This window comes from Heterodontus francisci, chromosome 24 (assembly GCF_036365525.1).
Source record: "Heterodontus francisci isolate sHetFra1 chromosome 24, sHetFra1.hap1, whole genome shotgun sequence".
Classification (NCBI taxonomy): domain Eukaryota; kingdom Metazoa; phylum Chordata; class Chondrichthyes; order Heterodontiformes; family Heterodontidae; genus Heterodontus; species Heterodontus francisci.
This window is the reverse complement of record NC_090394.1, coordinates 74,525,635-74,545,584: the sequence shown is the minus strand read 5'-3', so window position 1 is coordinate 74,545,584 and position 19,950 is coordinate 74,525,635. Positions and strand designations below refer to the sequence as shown.

Genomic DNA, 19,950 nt, shown 5'->3' with positions numbered 1-19,950 from the left:
CTGACCCCCTCCGCCCTGGCCTATTATTACAGAGCAGAATGTGCAGCCCGTCCCTGACCCCCTCCGCCCTGGCCTATTATTACAGAGCAGAATGTGCAGCCCGTCCCTGACCCCCTCCGCCCTGGCCTATTATTACAGAGCAGAATGTGCAGCCCGTCCCTGACCCCCTCCGCCCTGGCCTATTTGTGCAGCAACACAAGTTATTTACAACTAACGGATTTGATGAGGTTAATCGTTGACCATAGAATCTGAAGCACAGAAGGAGGTCTTTCGGCCCATCATGCCTATGCTGGCTCTTGAGCTACCTGATTAGTCCCACCCGCCCTGCTTTTTCCCCAAAGCCCTGCAAACCTTTCTGTACATGGTGCAAGTTCAGGTTGCCATGGGTTTGTGCTTGTAGCAGGTGGCGTGGGTGGGGCTGATGGTGCTGATTACAGACACCATGACTGAAACTACAAATCAGTACTCGCTCCTATTACAAAAAGAACTGAATTACCTAAAAATATAAGGAATGGGAGCTGGAGTAGGACATTCGGTCCTTTGAGCCTGCTCTGCTATTATGATCATGGCTGATCTTCAATCTCGACTCCACTATCCTGCACAATCACCATATCCTTTAATACCCTCACCCAACAAATATTTATCAATCTCAGTTTTTAAGTTTTCAACTGAGCCCCAACCTCAACAGCTGTTTTGGGACCGAGAGTTCCAGATTTCCACTGCCCGTTTATAGAGTCATTTATGGCAGAGAAGGATGCCATTCAGTCCGTCAAGTCTGTTCCGGCTGTCCACAGAGCAATCCAGTCAGTGCCACTCCCCTGCTCAATCTCTGTAGCCCTGCAAGTTTATCTCCTTCAAAGGTTCATCCAGTTTGCTTTTGAAATTATTGATTGTTTCTGCTTCCACCTCCCTTGTGGGCAGCGAGTTCCAGATCATTACCACTTGTTGCGTAAAGAACTTCTTCCTCACAGTTCCCCTGTACCTCTTGTATCTGTATCTCTTAGTCCTTGTACCATCAGTTAATGGGAGAAAGTGCCAAGTTGTTGATCCATCTCTGCCTCCTCCTGAAGTCCCCAGCATCACAGTTGCCAGACTTCAGCCAATTTGATTTACTCTGCGTGATATCAAGAAACGACTGAAGGCACGGGATACTGCAAAGGCTATGGGCACTGACAATATTCCTGCAATAGTACTGAAGACCTGTGCTCCAGAACTTGCTGCGCCCCTAGCCAAGCTGTTCCAGTACAGCTACAACACTGGCATCTACCCAGCAATGTGGAAAATTGCCCAGGTCTGTCCTGTACACAAAATAAAACAGGAAATGTCCAACCCAGCCAATTACCGCCCCATCAGTCTACTCTCAATCATCAGTAAAGTGATGGAAGGTGTCATCGACAGTGCTACCAAGCGGCACTTACTTAGCAATAACCTGCTCAGTGATGCTCAGTTTGGGTTCCGCCAGGGCCACTCAATTCCTGACCTCATTATAGCCTTGGTTCAAACACGGACAAAAGAGCTGAACTCAAGAGGTGAGGCGAGAGTGACATTAAAGCAGCATTTGACCGAGTATGGCATCAAGGAGCCCAAACAAAACTGGAGTCAATGGCAATCGGGGGGAAAACCCTCCGCTGGCTGGAGTCATACCCAGCACAAAGGAAGATGGTTGTGGTTGTTGGAGGTCAATCATCTCAGCTCCAGGACATCACTGCAGGAGTTCCTCAGGGTAGTGTCCTAGGCCCAACCATCTTCAGCTGCTTCATCAATGACGTTCCTTCAGTCATAAGGTCAGAAGTGGGGATGTTCGCTGATGATTGCACAATGTTCAGCACCATTCGCGATGACTCAAGAAATGCAGCAAGACCTGGACAATATCCAGGCTTGGGCTGATGTGTGGCATGAATGTTACTTGCCACTTAAGTGCCAGGCAATGACCATCTCCAAGAGAGAATCTAACCATCTCCCTTTGACATTCAATGGCATTACGATCGCTAAATCCCCCACTATCAACATCCTGGGGGTTACCATTGACCAGAAACTGAACTGGAGTAGCCATATAAATACCGTGGCTCCAAGAGCAGGTCAGAGGCTAGGAATCCTGTTGCAAGTAACTCACCTCCTGACTCCCCAAAGCCTGTCCACCATCTACAAGGCACAAGTCAGGAGTGTGATGGAATACTCTCCACTTGCCTGGATGGGTGCAGCTCCAACAACACTCAACAAGCTCGACACCATCCAGGATAAAGCAGCCCGCTTGATTGGCACCCCATCCACAAATATTCACTCCCTCCACCACCGACGCACAGTGGCAGCTGTGTATAATCTACAAGATGCATTGCAGAAATGCACCAAGGCTCCTTCGACAGCACCTTGCAAACCCGCGACCTCTGCCACCTAGAAGGACAAGGGCAGCAGATGCATGGGAACACCACCACCTGCAAATTTCCCTCCAAGTCACACACCATCCTGACTTGGAACGATATCGCCGTTCCTTCACTGTCGCTGGGTCAAAATCCTGGAACTCCCTTCCTAACAGCACTGTGGGTGTACCTACCCCAAATGGACTGCAGCGGTTCAAGAAGGCAGCTCACCACCACCTTCTCCAGGGCAATTAGGGATGGGCAATAAATGCTGGCCTGGCCAGCGATGCCCACATCCCATGAATGAATAAAATAAAAAGGCTGGTTGATGAAGTTAAGATACAGATGAGCATTGATCTAATTAAATGGTGGAACAGGCTGATGAACAGAATGGCCTCCTCCTTTCCCTAATGTTCCATGTTTGGAGGTCCCAAGAATCCATCTTAATTTTTTTTTAAACAAATATATTGTATTACAGTGCCTTTGGGTTTAGTCATTTTGTTAAATTGTGTGGTTTACTTCAGCTCTTACGGTTATGTCCCTCTTCTTCAGTATTCCCCCATCCTATCAAATCATTTAATCGTCTTAAACACCTCAATTAGATCACCCCTTAATCTTCTGTACTCCAGGAAATACAAGCTGAAATACAATATGCAATCTGTCCTCAGAATTTAACGGGATACCTTGTTGCATTAAATCTTTGTTCCCAATCGGTGTTTAGTCTCAAAGTCTGTATCTCTGTCCATCTGTTGAATTGTTCTTTCTGTCCAGTATCAGATTCTGCTCCGGGGATGTTGGTATGAGATATTTGGTGGGGATCCAGACAATTTCCCCAGCGAATTGGACAACAGGCAACAGGCACAACTGACTCAGCCCCTCCTTGCGGAACAGAATCTCATGGGACAGCGGTCCGCTTCCTACACCAGCATTCCCGATGAATCGCCTTTGAGTTCGCCTTTTCAAGGCTCCCATCTCTTCCTTCCGGGGAAGGTCATTTACATTGTGGAAGAAAGCAGTGTGGGGAGGTGATTATCCCATTCTTAAAACAAAAATTCCGAAGTCGCTTTCTGTATAAACAGTAAATTTGGATGAGATTTTACTGTTAAGATTGTTGTGAACCTTAAAGAACTAGAAAGATAAGTCCTGCAGGCTTGTTTGAAGAAAAAATGCAAATACATAATGGTTGAATTGAACTGCTGACAGTACTTGCACTCGAAGCCTTGTAGCTCTTAACAAGGATGTTGGAAACCACCTGTGCTACAGTCTGAAGCATAGAATAGTATATCACAGAAGGTGGCCATTCAGCCCATTGAGTCTGTGCAGGCTCTTCCCCCTTTCTGGCTCTTTCCTCATTCAAGTATTTATCCAGTTCTCTTTTGAAGGCTATTATTGAATCTGTATAAACCACCCTATCGGGCAAATTGTATAATTCATTCTGGTACTTATCATCATAAAATGAAACCGCACAGAAGGAGGCCATTCGGCCCATTGTCCCTGTGCCAGCCCTTTGAAAGAGTTGTTCAGTTTGACTAACCTCCCCCTGCTTTTTCCCTGTGGCCCTGCAAGTTGACATTCATTCTCGTCGTACTTCGGTGCAGTACTGATGGAGTGCTGCACTGTTGGAGGTGACGTCTTTTGAATGAGATACTAAGCCGAGGCCCTGTCTGCCCCCTCAGGTGGATGTAAAAGCTCCCACAACCACTATTCAAAGAACAGTTCTAGCCAACATTTATGCTGAAGCATCATTATTAAAATGGTACATCTGTTCATTTTAACACATTGCTGTTAGTGGGAGCTTGGCTGCCGCATTTCCCTATATTACTACAGTGACTACAGTTCAAAAAGTACTTCATTGGTTGTAAAGTGCTTTGGGACATCCTGAGATTGTGAAACGTATAAATGCATCTTATTAATTTCATTCTACCTGTCTGCTGCAGAGGTTGGTGACCCTGCAGTGCATTTAATGGTTAAATGTCTTGTTCTGGCTAATCCCCCTCTCTCTGTCTCTCCATCTCTCTCTCCTCTCTAGTTTCTGTTTTTCTCAAGTGAAGTACCATGCAGCGTGGTGTGATGCATCGTCCTTCAGCAACATTCTCATCAGCCCCAAGATGATAATGGACCATATGCCGGATCTTGTATTCAAAGTGCTCCAGGAGTTGACCCAGGAGGCACCTTTCATCCTCTGTCCCACACCACTCATTGCACCAAGTGAGACGCAGCAAGTCTAGCTGTCAGTATGCAATGCAAAGCTGTAGTCGCTGGGAGCCAATGCCTCACATGGAACCTCTTGGTATGAGTTCCCCTGTTGACTGTTTGGCACCGTGCTTTGGACATCCCGGAAAAGGCCCACAGACTGGGTTGTACCAGGCCATGTATGTGATCGACACGATGCAGGCGGCCACAATAGCTGGAGTTTGACCATTTTTGAGTTTCTGTGACTGTTACGCTTCGATGTGAGGCTCTGCTGCTTGTATTTGGGTTTCTTTTTCCTCTCCTTGCTCTTCAATTTCCTTTTTTTTTTAAAGAAACAAGCTGGTACCTGAGGGGAGAGAGGACATCTTCGCTTTAGACAATGTGACAACTCCAGTCGATTGATGAGAATCTGGCATGGCATCATATCAGTCGTCTTCTCTCCTGTAAATTGCAGCATTAGTGAGGGGACAAGAGGGTCAGAATCCAGTGTAAAATATTTAATGCACTTTGCTTTGTGCTGTGTCATGGTCTTTATATGGTTTTATGTCATTGTTTGAACTGTATAATTCTGCATGATTAAATACATACCAGCAGAGTAGCTGGAAATGTATATTACTTCCTCATTTAGCAGTGCACGATTTAATCCAATCCAGGATTAATTGGTTCCACAGCAGCCATTTGGTTTTAGTGGCCATGTAACCTGGACATCTGAGTGGGCAGTGCCATGTGAGCTCTCTGGCCCCATCTTATATCCAGTAGCACGAGTATATTTACTTCAGTTGCAAAGATTGAGCTTTCTGTTCCCAGCTTTGCATTTCCTGACTATTCAAACTGCAGTTTGTAGCTCAGATTATATAATCCTTCAGAGTTTAGCCCATTTGTTTATTTAATCTCACCAGCACCGTCTTGTGTGCGATTCATGCCTTTTTCGGGTTTCTGTTCGGTGCCAGCCAACTTGCTTCAAGAACAACACAATCCGACTGCTGTTTTTATTTTTTTTGAGAAATGCATACAAAATAAACGGAGCTGGGTATGAGGTTCAAGTTTCAAATTTTGTTTTATGTCCCTGTGAAGCACCTTGGGATGTTTTATTATGTTAAAGGCGCTATATAAATGAAGTTGTTGTTTGAATGCAGATGATTCTTTTTTACATTGGGCTGCAGGCCTATCACATTGCAGGAAGGTTTTTAAAAAAAAAAAATCCCTGCAAAAAAACAAAGGGAGCTAAAACCATGTTGAATTTAAACCCTCAATTTACCAACAAACTCCTACCTTGGATGGTTTCTGTTCCTTCCTGCAGGGGAGCAGGCTCTACATTTCCACTCCGACAATTTGCATATTCATCCCAGAGTTTCCGCGTGACAACCTAAGAAAGAGGATCAGGAATCGGCCCCTTGACCCTTTTCTGCCATTCAATCTGATGATCTACCTCAACCCCATCTTCCTGCATTATCCCCATATCCCTTAGTATGCATAAGTCTATCAATGAGCTAATGGATAAATAGAAACAGGATTCCCCTTAAGGGAGAGAGGGAACAGAATAACAAACATCTGTTTGATATTGTGGAATGGAGTTATACAATTATGGAGGTATTAATACTGTTGTTGCTCAAAGGGTCAGTGTGCTTGCTCCAAGGAAAGACGGTCTCTCAAACAAAACCAAAAACCAAATCTTTGGGCTGTAAGCCAATGTGTACTGACTGCTTATCTGGAATTTCTCCAGCCTGCTTTCTTTGTGCCAATGCCACCACCGTTGCCAGTTGATTGGATTTGTTCCTGTGGTAGCTGTATTGTACATTGGTAGAACTGAGCCCTGGTTGTAATAGGTTTCTTGTTATGATTTTTTTTTAAAAAATTGTTGATTATAGAGCAGATTAAGGCATCAAAATCTGCCCCAATAATCTGCTGATTGTTAGCTTGATAAGTACATCAGGGAGAAAGGAACAGGATATGTTGATAGGATGGGAGGAGAGTCATGACGCAGAAACCTGTTGTGCCAAATGGCCTGTTTCTGTGCAGTAATATTCTATGTAAGCTCGATGCACCAACTCAAGTCTTTCCTTCAAGGTTGTCACTGACCTACGAGTCTATTCTACATGATAGTGATCCTGGCATTGATCATGAAACCGAGGATAAAGTCTCACACTTCATAGATGTGCTAACAGGGATCTAAGGATGTGCATTGGGCAGGTTCTATTAACAGGAGGTTGACCCAATTCTGGGTTGGTGGCAGTAGACTGCAGTGCTTTTTATAATCTGTTCTTGAAGATCAGATGTAAGCTGCTGTTCTGCGATAGTCAGAGACTCCACATACTTCAGATTCGGGTCCATGGCCTTCACTATTTTGCTTTGCTAGCTATGTTTCACATCAGTCCAGTGGCAACCACAGCAACAGCTGTTGTAATTACCCTTTTGAGGGACAAGTAATTTTAGGGAATGTGTGAACACTGAGGATCCCTCTGTAGTTCTAAGTCAAAATTGACCAAATAATCAAAATGAGAAACCTTGAATGCTGTAGGGGCAGGTAGGTGCATAATAGTTAACAAAGGAAATAGACCCTACAGGTGGAGCTAAAATACCAGCTTCTTGGGTCGATCTGGCAAAGACCTCATTGTGTGCCGTAGTTAATTCTGGACAGTAATTCTTGGAAAAATGGTGACTATTATTCCATTGTGACCACATTTCAAGTGCTGTCAGTTGGAGCCAAACACCAATAGCAGGCCATCATAGAATAAGGGACCTTTCACCTGATTTCTGTGTTTCTTCTGTGAGGGACGATATGGTACAAAGTGTTTAACCACCCACCTAACTATTTGTTGCTGGGCCACTTGCTTGATGTGGGGCTTTAAACCACAGGGAATAAATATCTGCCTAGACTCTGGAAGATGGTTAATGTGGGTGATGTTGTGGCTTAGCATGCTACAGCACATGAAACCTATGTACCATTTCTGATAGGTGTGGTGACAGATAAAATTACAAACCACTTTCAGCAGAAGTTTCATTACCCCCTCTTCCAATGGACTCTCTATTCAAGTATCAAAGCAAATGTGTTGGATCAAGACGACTTTGCAATGAGCTGAAACTAACAACAGTACAAGCATTAGGAACGCTGTGTTCAGAAGCCATATTTGTGAAAACTTTAATGCACTAGTCAAAGTATCCAGAATCAAAGGTTAACACTGTGCTCCTGTGACAATCTCTCTGTGGCCTATGAGATCATCGCTGACTGTGGTCAGGGTGCCTGAAAGCCTTGGCACGTGAGGCCAATAAAGAGCCAAGAATAACTTGCTTGCTCTAAGTGTGCCATTTGCACCAACCCATAATCAGGAGCGACAGTGGGAACTTATACAGAACGCTGGTTTCAATATTATATTTCTGGGCTTTATAGGACATGGAACTTGGAGACCATGCATTGCCCTGCACCTCTCTGACAGCATTATTATGCGGGACAAAAAAATCATGCTACAAAAGGCTTCTCTGATAGGTGGATGAAAGTGTACCATTTGAAGTATAGAGAAGACCCCCACACTGTAGGTAATCTATCTTGAGTTGTTATATTGTCGACATCAACTTGAATTTTATTCTTTGGCCAATGTATTTCTGCTTGACAAGGTGTGCCTCAGCAGGTAGTGGTCAGTGCCAAATCAGGTTCTTAACCTTTTCTTGGTTTTATATGTTTCATTCTATCAGTGTTGATACCAAGGGAAGCCTTGGGAGAGAAACACCGCAGAAACTAGGACTCTGACCTGTGCTCATGTCAGTACAATGCCAGTGTTGAATCATAACACTTACAGCACACAAGGAAACCATAGCTTGTCTTCCCTGGGTGGAGTCTCATACCCCTGGTTTTTTTGCCCATAACCCTGTAACACTCTCAACCATCTGGTCAACTTGTTTATAATATTGTTTATGGATCAACTTCCAACTTTTCAAATAGCATATTCCAGAACCTGAAAACTCATGCTCATCATTTTGTATTCTTGGGTGATACATTTAGAATGACTAAATAATGTTGCTCCTAAATCTTGAGTTAGACTCCCCCCAAAGAGGAAACAAATGGAAAGTCATGACAAGCTCAGTTTTAATAAACCTGAGAATGTTTCTCAGGATGTGTGGTGTTAAATACTTAAAATGTGTAAGGTTTCCTCTGCAAAATAAAACTATTTCTAAACTTTGTTTCCACACAAGCTAAAGTTGATTTGTGCATCTTACTTTCTTTGCACTATGAAAGCTATTGGGTTAGAAAGTATTTGCCAATTTTCTCCCTTTCCTGTAAACATTAACATTCAGGCTAATGTTTTAACTTCCCTCTGATTCTTCACTCAAATAACCATTGTGTGAGATGCCTGGACAGTATCAGCAGGTCCTGCTCAGCCAAGCCTGACCTCAGTAATGGCACCGATTCTGCAGGTTAGGGTGCAGACTGATTACATGGTGTGGAAAGTTAGTGTCAGCTATCTACAGCTGAAATGACACACAAGCAACCCTTTACCTCTCCTCACTCAGGCAGTGGACTGGAGAAGTAGTGTGTGCGGCTTTAAGATGCTTCGATAAAGTGCGAAATAAACAGATTTTTCTTTCACTTAATGGTAATGTGCTGGTCAAAGCTCTGAAAAAAAGATATGATCAATTATGGACTATACCATCATCTGGATAATTGCAAAAACATTTAGAAACCAGAACTGGAGGACAGCTGTTAACAGTCTTAACAGCTTTATTTGTGATGGATTGAGAGAATTTTAAGAACTACACGATCAAAAGCTCTGCAGTGCTGGGAATGGTACAGTACAAAGGGTAACTACTGTATCACCACACCCTCTGAAGCCTGCCTTAGTAGTTATTGCTTTGGAGTGCAACACGTTCAAGACTATTTAACCTATCAATTAGCTCTTCAAAGAAGGGAGTGAGTCACCTTGTTTACATCATAGACAACTGTATATTATTGCAGATCACACAAATCTTCAATTAAAGTTCTGGAACAGCGATATTTACCTTTCAAAACAGCAGCTAGTCTGGCACCACAGGCCATTTATAATCTCCACTTGCTCCCCTGACTCAGACTAGACATTCAAAAGGACCCCCACCCCACCTCCCAGTTCATTGAGCCACTCATCCATAACAGCATATACCCTTGTACAAAACCAATCAAGGAGGGGAAAAATTACACAACCCTTTGATTTAAACCATTCCTCGCTGGATCATTAAACTGAAGCACTGGCCGACAGTACAGTCACATGCAGATCGCTAACCAATCGGTGTATTCATTGTTTATTTAAATCACAGTAAACATATAGAACAGTAATTATGAATGCAAGCAAGCAGTTCCTCCAACATTCTAACATGTTCTTTAAAAAAAAAGATTCATCTCTTTCTCCGTTAACAATCCTCCCCGTTGGATTTTGCTGTTCCAAAATAGATGAGCAACATGCATAGAACATAACAGTTAGAAAAATTAAGTAGAAAATACATTGGGATTATGTACATTTTAGATAAGGCGTCTATGGCAGAATTAAACAGAGCACGAGGATAGGTGAGGAGTTAATGGCTCCGTGCAGGATTTGGTCTGTTTGGTTTTAAGGCTTCCCAAAGTTGAAATTAGCGAGACAGAAAGGGTTTTTAAGGTCTGTAATCATGCTGTTTAAAACAGGAAGCATGGAGGAATAAGAACTGTAATAAAAATGCTCTTTTAATGAAGGGAGTTAGTTGAGCATTTTCCACATAATCAAGTTTTTATAACTACAGTTAGCAACTTCAATCCCACTAATGGTGTTTCAGATTGTGAAATAACACTTTCATTGCACCCGAAACTTAAGAAATGACACTTCCAATATGACCATGTTAAAATTTACTATTTAAAAATGAAAATAGTCTCTTTAGTCACATACAGTTGTGAGTATAACCATTTCAGAAACATACAAAAAGTATGCTACATATAAATCGCTTAAAGTTATAGATCAGTAGAGTTTGTTAGGACTTAGTTAATACCTTCAACGAACCAGCTCTTTACCCCAAGTTCCTGTATCTGCTCTCACCACATCAACATTCACTTCCATCTGTTGTTGCGTCTTAATTAAAACATGCAACAGTTCAGCAAAACCAGCAGAGGTCCTTCAAAAATTAAGCATCTGTTTCCACATCCCCCGCCAAACCCCCTCTATACCAGTCAGAATACAAAAACTCCCAGTTCAATGCCAATTGTTAACTGCATCTCCATCAAAACATCCTAGTTTTACTAGTGATTTGCTTAGACGTCGGTTTTAAGTTTAAATACGTAGCAGCAGACATGATTAACTTTGTCCTTAACGTTTACATCAATAAAGCGTTTCTGCCATCGTTGAGTGAGCACGGTAATGTGATTAGCATATAGTGTAATATAGTTTAAAAAACAGGACCAACTAAAGCAGCTTTAGCCTCTGAACTGTACACATCCTTTCACATCTTCAGAGCTGTTCCAAGTCTTACATTTATAACCATTTCAACACTATGGGTTAAGTGCAGCTCTTGTCTCCAGCAGTTTAAACCGTTGAGTTAATTGGTAGCTACTCTGCGACAGCTGGGAACAGGTCAGCACTAATTGTATGATTAGAGTTCTGGAAAGGCTGTAAACAGTACCAGATGATAGATACAGTTCCTTCTATGAGTTTAAGTGTTTGTAGTGCAATAGATGTGTATCTTTAGTTACAGTGGATAATTTGGCAACTTAAATACAATTGAGGAGTGTAACCAGGCAAAGGGGGCAGGGAATGTAGGTTGGTAGGGAGGGAGGGGACAGAAAGCCAATAGGATCTTTAATTGATACTCCTCTGTTAGGTATTAAATATCTGAAAAATTAGACGGGAGGTGTGTTCAATACGCTGCATAGAGGGATTCTGAAGGAGGAAGTAATCACAAGGAAAAATATTGGCATATTTGAATCGATGCTCTGTGGACCTGGTAAAACTGACAAAGGATTGATTTACAAAATGAAACATTTTTTCTTCTTCTTCTTTACGGGAATAGGACAGAGAACTGCTCGGATTGCTTCATCGAACACGGTCTTAAGACCTCGCTGAGTTAGTGCTGAACACTCCAAGTACTTCACTGAACCTGCAGAGCAAACAGTGGAACAAAGATCAGCAGGATCACAGCACTGAAATCAAAAGCTTTTCTTAAATGAGTCAGTGGTGATTTGGGTCTGTATAAATCACAATTAATTGTCTTCTGGCAACTAACTCCTCTGTTGCAATCACTAGGTAGTGATCATGAACCATGGCCCAATCTCTCCTCCCCCAACTGATTGGCACGGAGACCAAAAGTAATACAGCAGTAAAAACAGTCGCTTTCAAAAGGCAACTGGATACATACTTGAAAAGGAAAAATCTGCAGGGCTATGGGGAAAGAGCAGGGGAGTGGGACTAATTGGATAGCTGTTTTAAAGAGCTGGCAAGGGAATGATGGGCTGAGTAGCCTCCTCTGAGATTCTAAGTGTACATGCAATTTGTATTCCCCACTCAAAGGGTGCCAATTTCAGCCAAGACCACTACCCCTCCTTTAAAGCTGCACATAACTAAGAGACAACAGCTTCACAATATAGACCTGCAGCTAGTTATTTAATGCTTTTGTAATTATAGAAATTCCTGCAACACATTTAAAACCAAAGTGCAGCACCCAACTAAAAATCACGCCTAAGTAAACGATTACAGTCTGAAGAAAGATCGTGTGACACTTTCTTGAAGAAATGTTAGCTTAAAGATGCAAGTGAGCTAGTTTACATTCTGGTGAAAGTGGGATGAAGAGAGCTCAAGTCAGTGAAGTTTTTCTAAACAAGCTGAGGGAGAGGTTTGATCATCCCCACAGTAATTAAGTCATCTTGTAACAGACTTCAGCTGTACAAGTCCTCCAGTTACACCTCCACGATACTCAAATTCCAACAGCAAATTCAAGGCAGACGCAAAGCCTGACAGGAAGTTGCCTGGGACTTCTGGAAAGGAAAGCGCTGGTGTCCAAATTTATTAAAAACCTAAAAGCAATAAACTGCAGCCTAAGCTCTAGTTATCGAGGTCCTCAGTGGGTTGACTAACTGAGCTGGTGGTAGGGAGGAAACAAAAAAGGAGTTTATACTATTGTATGAAATTAATCAACTGCTGATCCAAAGAAAAGAATTTGATTTAACTTTAACATAACACCCATATTGAATGAAAAAAAGCAGTGCCATCTGCAGGAAAGTGAATTCTGTCGCAAGGTCCCTCTCAGTGTCTGTAACCTCCTCCAGCCCTCCGTGATCTCTGTGCTCCTGGCCTCTCAGCACATCCCCAATTTTCATTGCTCTGCCTTCAGCCACCTGGGCCCAAAGCTCTGGAATTTCCTCCCTAAACCTCTCCGCCTCCTTCAAGATGCTCCTTAAAATCCACCTCTCTGATCAATTTTTCGGTCACCTCTCCCAATAGCTGATGTGGCTCGATGCCAAATTTTATCGGTTTAGACTTGTGTGAAGCACTTTGGGACATTTTGTGACATCAAAGGAACTATATAAATGCACGCTGTGGTGGCCATGGTGCACGATTAAGTGGCAAAAAACAGTCTGAACAATTTTGCAGTTATTGACACACCAAGATTCAGGAGAAACATGAGAGGGGTTCTCAGCGACTCGCTGTTGCATCACATACTGCAACAATCTGGTGTTTCTAAAAGCAGTTTTCAGGTCTGCAGACAGAACAGTAAGAAACGCGACAGTGCAAGTTAGCAGGGAGACAGAAGGAAATTCGTACCAATCTCTTTTGCCATTGCAAGGCCCTGGGGGTAGGTGATGGGAGTCAGTTTCTTTTCCCTCAGCTTTTCAATTGTGTCTTTGTCATCCCGCAGATCAAGCTTGGTGCCCACCAGAATGATGGGTGTATTTGGACAATGATGCCTCACTTCTGGATACCACTAGGGGAATAAACAGACAGTGAATAAGGACATAAGTAACAGGAGCAGCAGGACTAAGCCAAATAGCTGCTTGAGCCTACTCGGCCATTCAGTAAGATTAAGGCTGATCTTTTACTTCAACTTCACTCTCCCACCTTATCCCCAATTCCCTAGACTCTCAAAGATCTCAGCCTTGAATATGCTCACGACTGAGCGTCCAATACCTCTGAGCTAGAGAAGTCCAAAGATTCCCAACCCTCAGTGAATATTTAAAATACAATTCGACACCTTCACACAGAATAACCCTTTTAAACTGAATTTAAACCTGTCCTCAGGCATCCGCAAGATGACAAAACACGATATTAAACAATCCCTCAGTGAAAAGGGGTTTATCAAACTGTCCATGATTCACAGTCCAGTCTCAGTACATCGAAGGAAAGGGGATCAGGCAGGATGTGAACTATCATGAGGCTGCCCATTCAAATTCTGATCTTTCTGGCCAATGGAAGGGAACTTCCACCCCATCAGTAAAGGATTGAAATCGAACCCAGGTCTCAAGAATTGAAAGGTCTGCTTCTAACCAATGGCAGCACCTAGTCCCCAGCTGAGGGTATTTCCACTGTACTGCATTGTCATAAGCGCTTTATATGAAATTGCTATTCATTCTGTCAATGGTCAGGTTTCTCAAATAACACGACCAGCGCAGGATATTAAGTCTTGTGCTGGCAGAATGAAATGAAATCAGCACAGTTCAAGCCTTCACAGAGCCAGTGTGTGGGTCACAATAAGTGAGTAGAGCATGCATCCCTGAGCCATTTTCGAAGCCTGCACTTTCCAAACCCAAGTACAAGCCCCTCATTTTAACTGATGTGGCATCAATTGAACAGCGTCAGTTGAAATTATCACAAGACTGTGACGAACCCAGTATTTCTGTATTGAGCTGTCACTTACCTTGGCACGGACATTTTCAAAGGATGCTGGGCTCACCAGCGAGAAACAGATTAGAAACACATCCTGCAGAAGAGCAAGAAACAATGTTACTATCGGTTTACAAACTTCTGCCATTTATATAGTCACTTCCTCCCTCCCTTTCCACTCAGTAGACACTTGCAGCCCTCTATATCTCACAAGTGGCTGTTCAGGTGCCAGCTGAGATAGACTTCAGGCTATTGGGCCAAGGGAGGCTTTGGGATGCGAGATGGAAAAATCATTGTAGCTGAATCCAATCTGGAGCTGGCCTCAAACAATCCCACAACCCCCTTCTAGTGGCAGCAATCATTCTAGCAAGAACGTTATAACACAGGAAACATGGCAGCCAAGTTGCACACAGCAAGATCCCACAAACAGCAATGTGATAAAGAACAGATAATTTATCTGTAATGCTGGTAAGGGATAAATATTAGCCCCAGGTCACAGGAGGTGAACATGAGCTCTTTTTCAAATTGTATTGTTGGATCTTTTATATATAACATACAGCACAGAAACAGGCCATTAAACCCAACCAGTCCATGTTTATGCTCCACTTTGTAATGCATTAGGTTGTCTGATACAACATAAATGAGATGTGTGGAGTCCAGTTATGCTGAAGATCTGTAACAGGTTTATTAACAGCTAACAAGTATACACAGTGCAGAACAAAATTTACAGAACTTTCCTCTAGGTGTTAGTTGCAGAGTGACTCTGGCTTGTAGTCACATGACTGCATCCTGGTACCTAGCTCATTAGCATGCTAAGATCTTACAGGGACATCACTCTTAAAGGCAATCATACAACACACTTCAGCCGGAGTATTACAGCGAGGGGGCAAAAGGGACTTTGGTTCATCTGCCACTGTGGCATCCCCTCAGTACTGACCCTTCAACAGTGGCAGCGCTCCCTCAGTACTGACCCTTCGACAGCGCGGCGCTCCCTCAGCAATGACCCTCCGACAGCGCGGCACCCCCTCAGTACTGACCCTCCGACAGCGCGGCGCTCCCTCAGCAATGACCCTCCGACAGCGCGGCACCCCCTCAGTACTGACCCTCCGACAGCGCGGCGCTCCCTCAGCAATGACCCTCCGACAGCGCGGCACCCCCTCAGTACTGACCCTCCGACAGTGCAGCACCCCCTCAGTACTGACCCTCCGACAGCGCGGCGCTCCCTCAGCAATGACCCTCCGACAGTGCAGCACCCCCTCAGTACTGACCCTCCGACAGTGCAGCACCCCTTCAGTACTGACCCTCCGACAGCACGGCGCTCCCTCAGCAATGACCCTCCGACAGCGCGGCACCCCCTCAGTACTGACCCTCCGACAGCACGGCGCTCCCTCAGCAATGACCCTCCGACAGCACGGCACCCCCTCAGTACTGACCCTCCGACAGAGCAGCGCTCCCCCAGTACTGACCCTCCAACAGTGCGGTGCTCCCTCAGTAATGACCCGCCGACAGAGCGGCGCTTCCCCAGTACTGACCCTCCGACAGAGCGGCGCTCCCCAGTACTGACCCTCCGACAGAGCGGCGCTCCCCCAGTACTGACCCTCCGACAGAGCAGCGCTCCCCCAGTACTGACCCTCCAACAGTGCGGTGCTCCCTCAGTAATGACCCGCCGACAGAGCGGCGCTTCCCCAGTACTGACCCGCCGACAGAGCGGCGCTTCCCCAGTACTGACCCTCCGACAGAGCGGCGCTCCCTCAGCAATGACCCTCCGACAGAGCAGCGCTCCCCCAGTACTGACCCTCCAACAGTGCGGTGCTCCCCCAGTACTGACCCTCCAACAGTGCGGTGCTCCCCCAGTACTGGCCCTCCGACAGAGCAGCACCCCCTCAGTACTGACCCTCCAACAGTGCGGCGCTCCCCCAGTACTGACCCTCCAACAGTGCGGGCGCTCCCCAGTACTGACCCTCCGACAGAGCGGCGCTCCCCCAGTACTGACCCTCCAACAGTGCGTGCTGCTCCTCAGTAATGACCCTTCAACAGTGGGGCGCTCCCTCAGTAATGACCCTCCGACAGAGCGGCGCTTCCCCAGTACTGATCCTCCAACAGTGCGGCGCTCCCCTCAGTACTGACCCTCCGACAGTGCAGCACCCCCTCAGTACTGACCCTCCAACAGTGCGGCGCTCTCCCAGTACAGACCCTCCGACAGAGCGGCGCTCCCCCAGTACTGACCCTCCAACAGTGCGGCGCTCCCTCAGTAATGACCCTCCGACAGAGCGGCGCTCCCTCAGTAATGACCCTTCAACAGTGGGGCGCTCCCTCAGTAATGACCCTCCGACAGAGCGGCGCTCCTCAGTAATGACCCTTCAACAGTGGGGCGCTCCCTCAGTAATGACCCTCCGACAGAGCGGCGCTCCCCCAGTACTGACCCTCCGACAGTGCGGTGCTCCCTCAGCAATGACCCTCCGACAGCACGGCACCCCCTCAGTACTGACCCTCCGACAGAGCAGCGCTCCCCCAGTACTGACCCTCCAACAGTGGGGCGCTCCCTCAGTAATGACCCTCCGACAGAGCGGCGCTTCCCCAGTATTGATCCTCCAACAGTGCGGCGCTCCCCTCAGTACTGACCCTCCGACAGTGCAGCACCCCCTCAGTACTGACCCTCCAACAGTGCAGCGCTCCCCCAGTACTGACCCTCCAACAGTGCGGCGCTCCCCCAGTACTGACCCTCCGACAGTGCAGCACCCCCTCAGTACTGACCCCGACAGTGCAGCACCCCCTCAGTACTGACCCTCCAACAGTGCAGCGCTCCCCCAGTACTGACCCTCCAACAGTGCGGCGCTCCCTCAGTAATGACCCTCCGACAGAGCGGCGCTCCCCCAGTACTGACCCTCCGACAGTGCTGCGCCCCCTCAGTACTGCACTGAGTGTCTGCCTGGATTATGTGCTCATGCCTCTGGAGTGAGACTTGAACCCATGACTTTGAGTCAAAGGCGAGAGCCACAGCTGACAGGAACCCTGATTTTTCCCTGTCCCTAGTCTGGGGATACTGGCTTCAATTGGAGTAAGATCACCCCTAATCACAACCAGAGATATAGTTCAGGCAGTACATTTGCCCACTGAGTCATCGTACACTCCTGAAAGCGTGCAGGAATTGAAATTGCTATTTTAAATGGGGCCAAACCTAGCGAAAGGTACAAGTGCTGAGCAAGATTGTACTTGCCCTAAAGATCAAACAATGCAGACAGTCACTCCAACTATATCTCCTTACAAAGGATTGGAGCAGGAGCTGCAAGTTACAACACAGCACTGACCTCCCAGTACGTAACTCAGCTGTCTGACTGCACCAAGAAAAAAAGCCTCGAGGCACTGTGTCAAATACATAGGATCAAAAGAAACGCTGACCCATATTCACACTGCACCCATCCTAGACTTGTACACAACTAGTGTTTATACATCACTTTTAACATAACAAAAGGTACTTTACAGGAGCATTACTGGTCGGTGGACATGGTATACTTGGATTTTCAAAAGGCTTTTGATAAAGTCCCCCGCAGGAGGTTGGTTAGCAAAATTAAAGCACATGGATTAATGATTGGTTAACAGGCAGAGAGCAGGAACAACGGGTCACTCTCAAGTTGGCAGGCTGTGACTAGTGGGGTACTGCAGGGATCAGTGCTTGGGTCCCAGCTGTTCACAATATATATCAATGACTTGGATGTGGGGACCAAATGTAGTGTTTCCAAGTTCACGGAGGACACAAAACTAGGTGAGAATGTGTAATGTGAGGAAGATGCAACGAAGGTTCACCAGACTTGCTCCCGGGATGGCGGGACTGTCCTATGAAGAGAGCTTTGGGGAAACTGGGTCTGTATTCTCTAGAGTTTCGACGAATGAGAGGTGATCTCATTGAAATCTACAAAATACTTAAAGGGATAGACAGGGTAGATGCAGGTAAGATGTTTCCCCTGGTTGGGGAGTCGAGAACCTGGAGACACAATTTCAAAATAAAGGGGAAACCACTTAGGACCGAGATGAGGAGAAATTTCTTTACTCAGAGGGTTGTGAATCTTTGGAATTCTCTACCCCAGCGGGCTGTGGAAGCTCAGTCATTGAGTACGTTTAAAGCAGAGATTGACAGATTTCTAAATACAAATGACATAAAGGGATATGAGGATAGTGTGGGAAAAAGGCATTGAAGTGGATGATCAGCTATGATCGTATTGAATGGTGGAGCATTCTCGATGGGCTGAATGGCCTACTCCTGCTAAGTTCCTATTATCAGATAAAAGTCAACACCGAGCCACATAGTGTGAACATAGGGCAGATGACGATACAGTTGGTCAGAGGTACGTTTTAAGGAGCATCTTAAAGGCGGAAAGCACGGTAGATAAGTTTAGGAGGGGAATTCTTAGGGTTTAGCGCCCAGAAGATGAAGGCTTGGCCGCCAATGTGGAGCGATTAAAATCAGGGATGCACAAGAGGCTAGAATTGGATGAGTACAGATATCTGAGGGTTGTAGGCTGATTGGAGGTTACAGAGCTTGAAAGCTGTGAGGGATTTAAAAACAATGAGAACTTTAAAATTGAGAATGCTGCTGGGTTGGGAACAAACACAGGGGTGATGGGTGAATGGGACTCAGCAGCAGTGTTTCAGGCCAGTAGTGTCAGTCAGAAAGAAAATAAACAGTGCTTGGAACCACAGATCATTACTCCACAGTAAGAAGGAAACTAAGTGCAGGGGAAATTCCACATTACTGAACATGTTTACTTTCAGTCTTTAAGTATCAGGTTAACGCCTCTGTAACTACATTCTCCATCATTAGTGACTGCGCAGAATGTAAACAATGTTTAACTTCCAGGCCAATAGTTCTCCACTCATCCACTGCTCCGTCCTGTCCCCCGCACCCCAACACACGCCCCCCCGCCCCCAAACCTGCCCCCTCACTGCTCCATGCTCCCTACACCCCAACACCCGCCCCCTACACCCCAACATCCGCTCCCCTCACTGCCCCCGCAACGTCCCCTACACCCCAACACCCGCCCCTACACCCCAACATCCGCTCCCCTCACCGCTCCACCATGCTCCCTACACCCCACCTGCCCCCCTCACTGCTCTGCCCCGCTTCCTACACACCAACACCCGTCCCCTACACACCAACACCCTGCTCTCCTTTCCATTATTTCTGCCCTTTAACTGCCAAAGCAATGTTCCAGTCACTACCGCTTGTGACTGACACACACTACTCACTGTTTGAGGGTAGGAAAGTGGACGCAGACGGTCGTAATCTTCCTGACCAGCCGTATCCCAAAGACCCAGGTTCACGGGCTTCCCATCGACCATCACGTTGGCAGAATAGTTGTCGAAGCTGCAGAAAGAGCAGAGATTTTAAGTCTGCAAAGAAAGGAGGCCAAAGGAGCAGTTACATCAGCACCAGCCTGTCTACACTTCATCCCCACCCTCGCTCCCTTGTCCTGTGCTCCCACCCTCGCCCCCTCCTCCACCAGTGTCCCCACCCTCTGCCCTGCACTCCCCACCCTTCTCTCCTCCACCCGCTTCCCCACCCTTCCCTGCCCACGTCCTCACCCAGCCCCCTCCTCCAA

At 46.0% G+C, this 19,950-nt stretch overlaps 2 protein-coding genes across 4 annotated transcripts in view; one reads left to right on the top strand and one right to left on the bottom strand.

The window, feature by feature from the left end:
* daglb (diacylglycerol lipase, beta) overlaps positions 1–5,681 on the top strand; it is a 43,537-nt gene extending 37,856 nt beyond the window's left edge. For all 3 annotated transcript variants that reach the window (XM_068056606.1, XM_068056608.1, XM_068056607.1), the window contains 2 exons: positions 3,129–3,382; positions 4,387–5,681. In XM_068056606.1, the coding sequence (XP_067912707.1) occupies positions 3,129–3,382; positions 4,387–4,585 (453 nt within the window). In that variant the 3' untranslated portion in view covers positions 4,586–5,681. The remainder of the gene's footprint in view (positions 1–3,128; positions 3,383–4,386) is intronic.
* Positions 5,682–9,802: 4,121 nt separating this feature from the next.
* On the bottom strand, positions 9,803–19,710 carry LOC137383543 (ras-related C3 botulinum toxin substrate 1-like). Its single transcript, XM_068056609.1, has 4 exons — positions 19,598–19,710; positions 14,388–14,450; positions 13,298–13,457; positions 9,803–11,636 (listed from the first exon to the last, which is right to left on the bottom strand). The coding sequence occupies exons 1-4, from the start codon at positions 19,688–19,690 to the stop codon at positions 11,506–11,508; spliced, it is 447 nt and encodes a 148-aa protein (XP_067912710.1). The 5' UTR covers positions 19,691–19,710; the 3' UTR covers positions 9,803–11,505.
* Between the last annotated feature and the right edge of the window lie 240 nt (positions 19,711–19,950).

Excerpts from the sequence above, each read along its gene's own strand:
- LOC137383543 (XM_068056609.1), bottom strand. The coding sequence starts at position 19,690 with ATGGTCGATGGGAAGCCCGTGAACCTGGGTCTTTGGGATACGGCTGGT. Across the intron at positions 14,451-19,597 it reads CACTTTCCTACCCTCAAACA|GATGTGTTTCTAATCTGTTT; the intron begins GTGAGTAGTGTG and ends GCTCTTCTGCAG. Across the intron at positions 11,637-13,297 it reads TGCAATGGCAAAAGAGATTG|GTTCAGTGAAGTACTTGGAG; the intron begins GTACGAATTTCC and ends TTTGCTCTGCAG.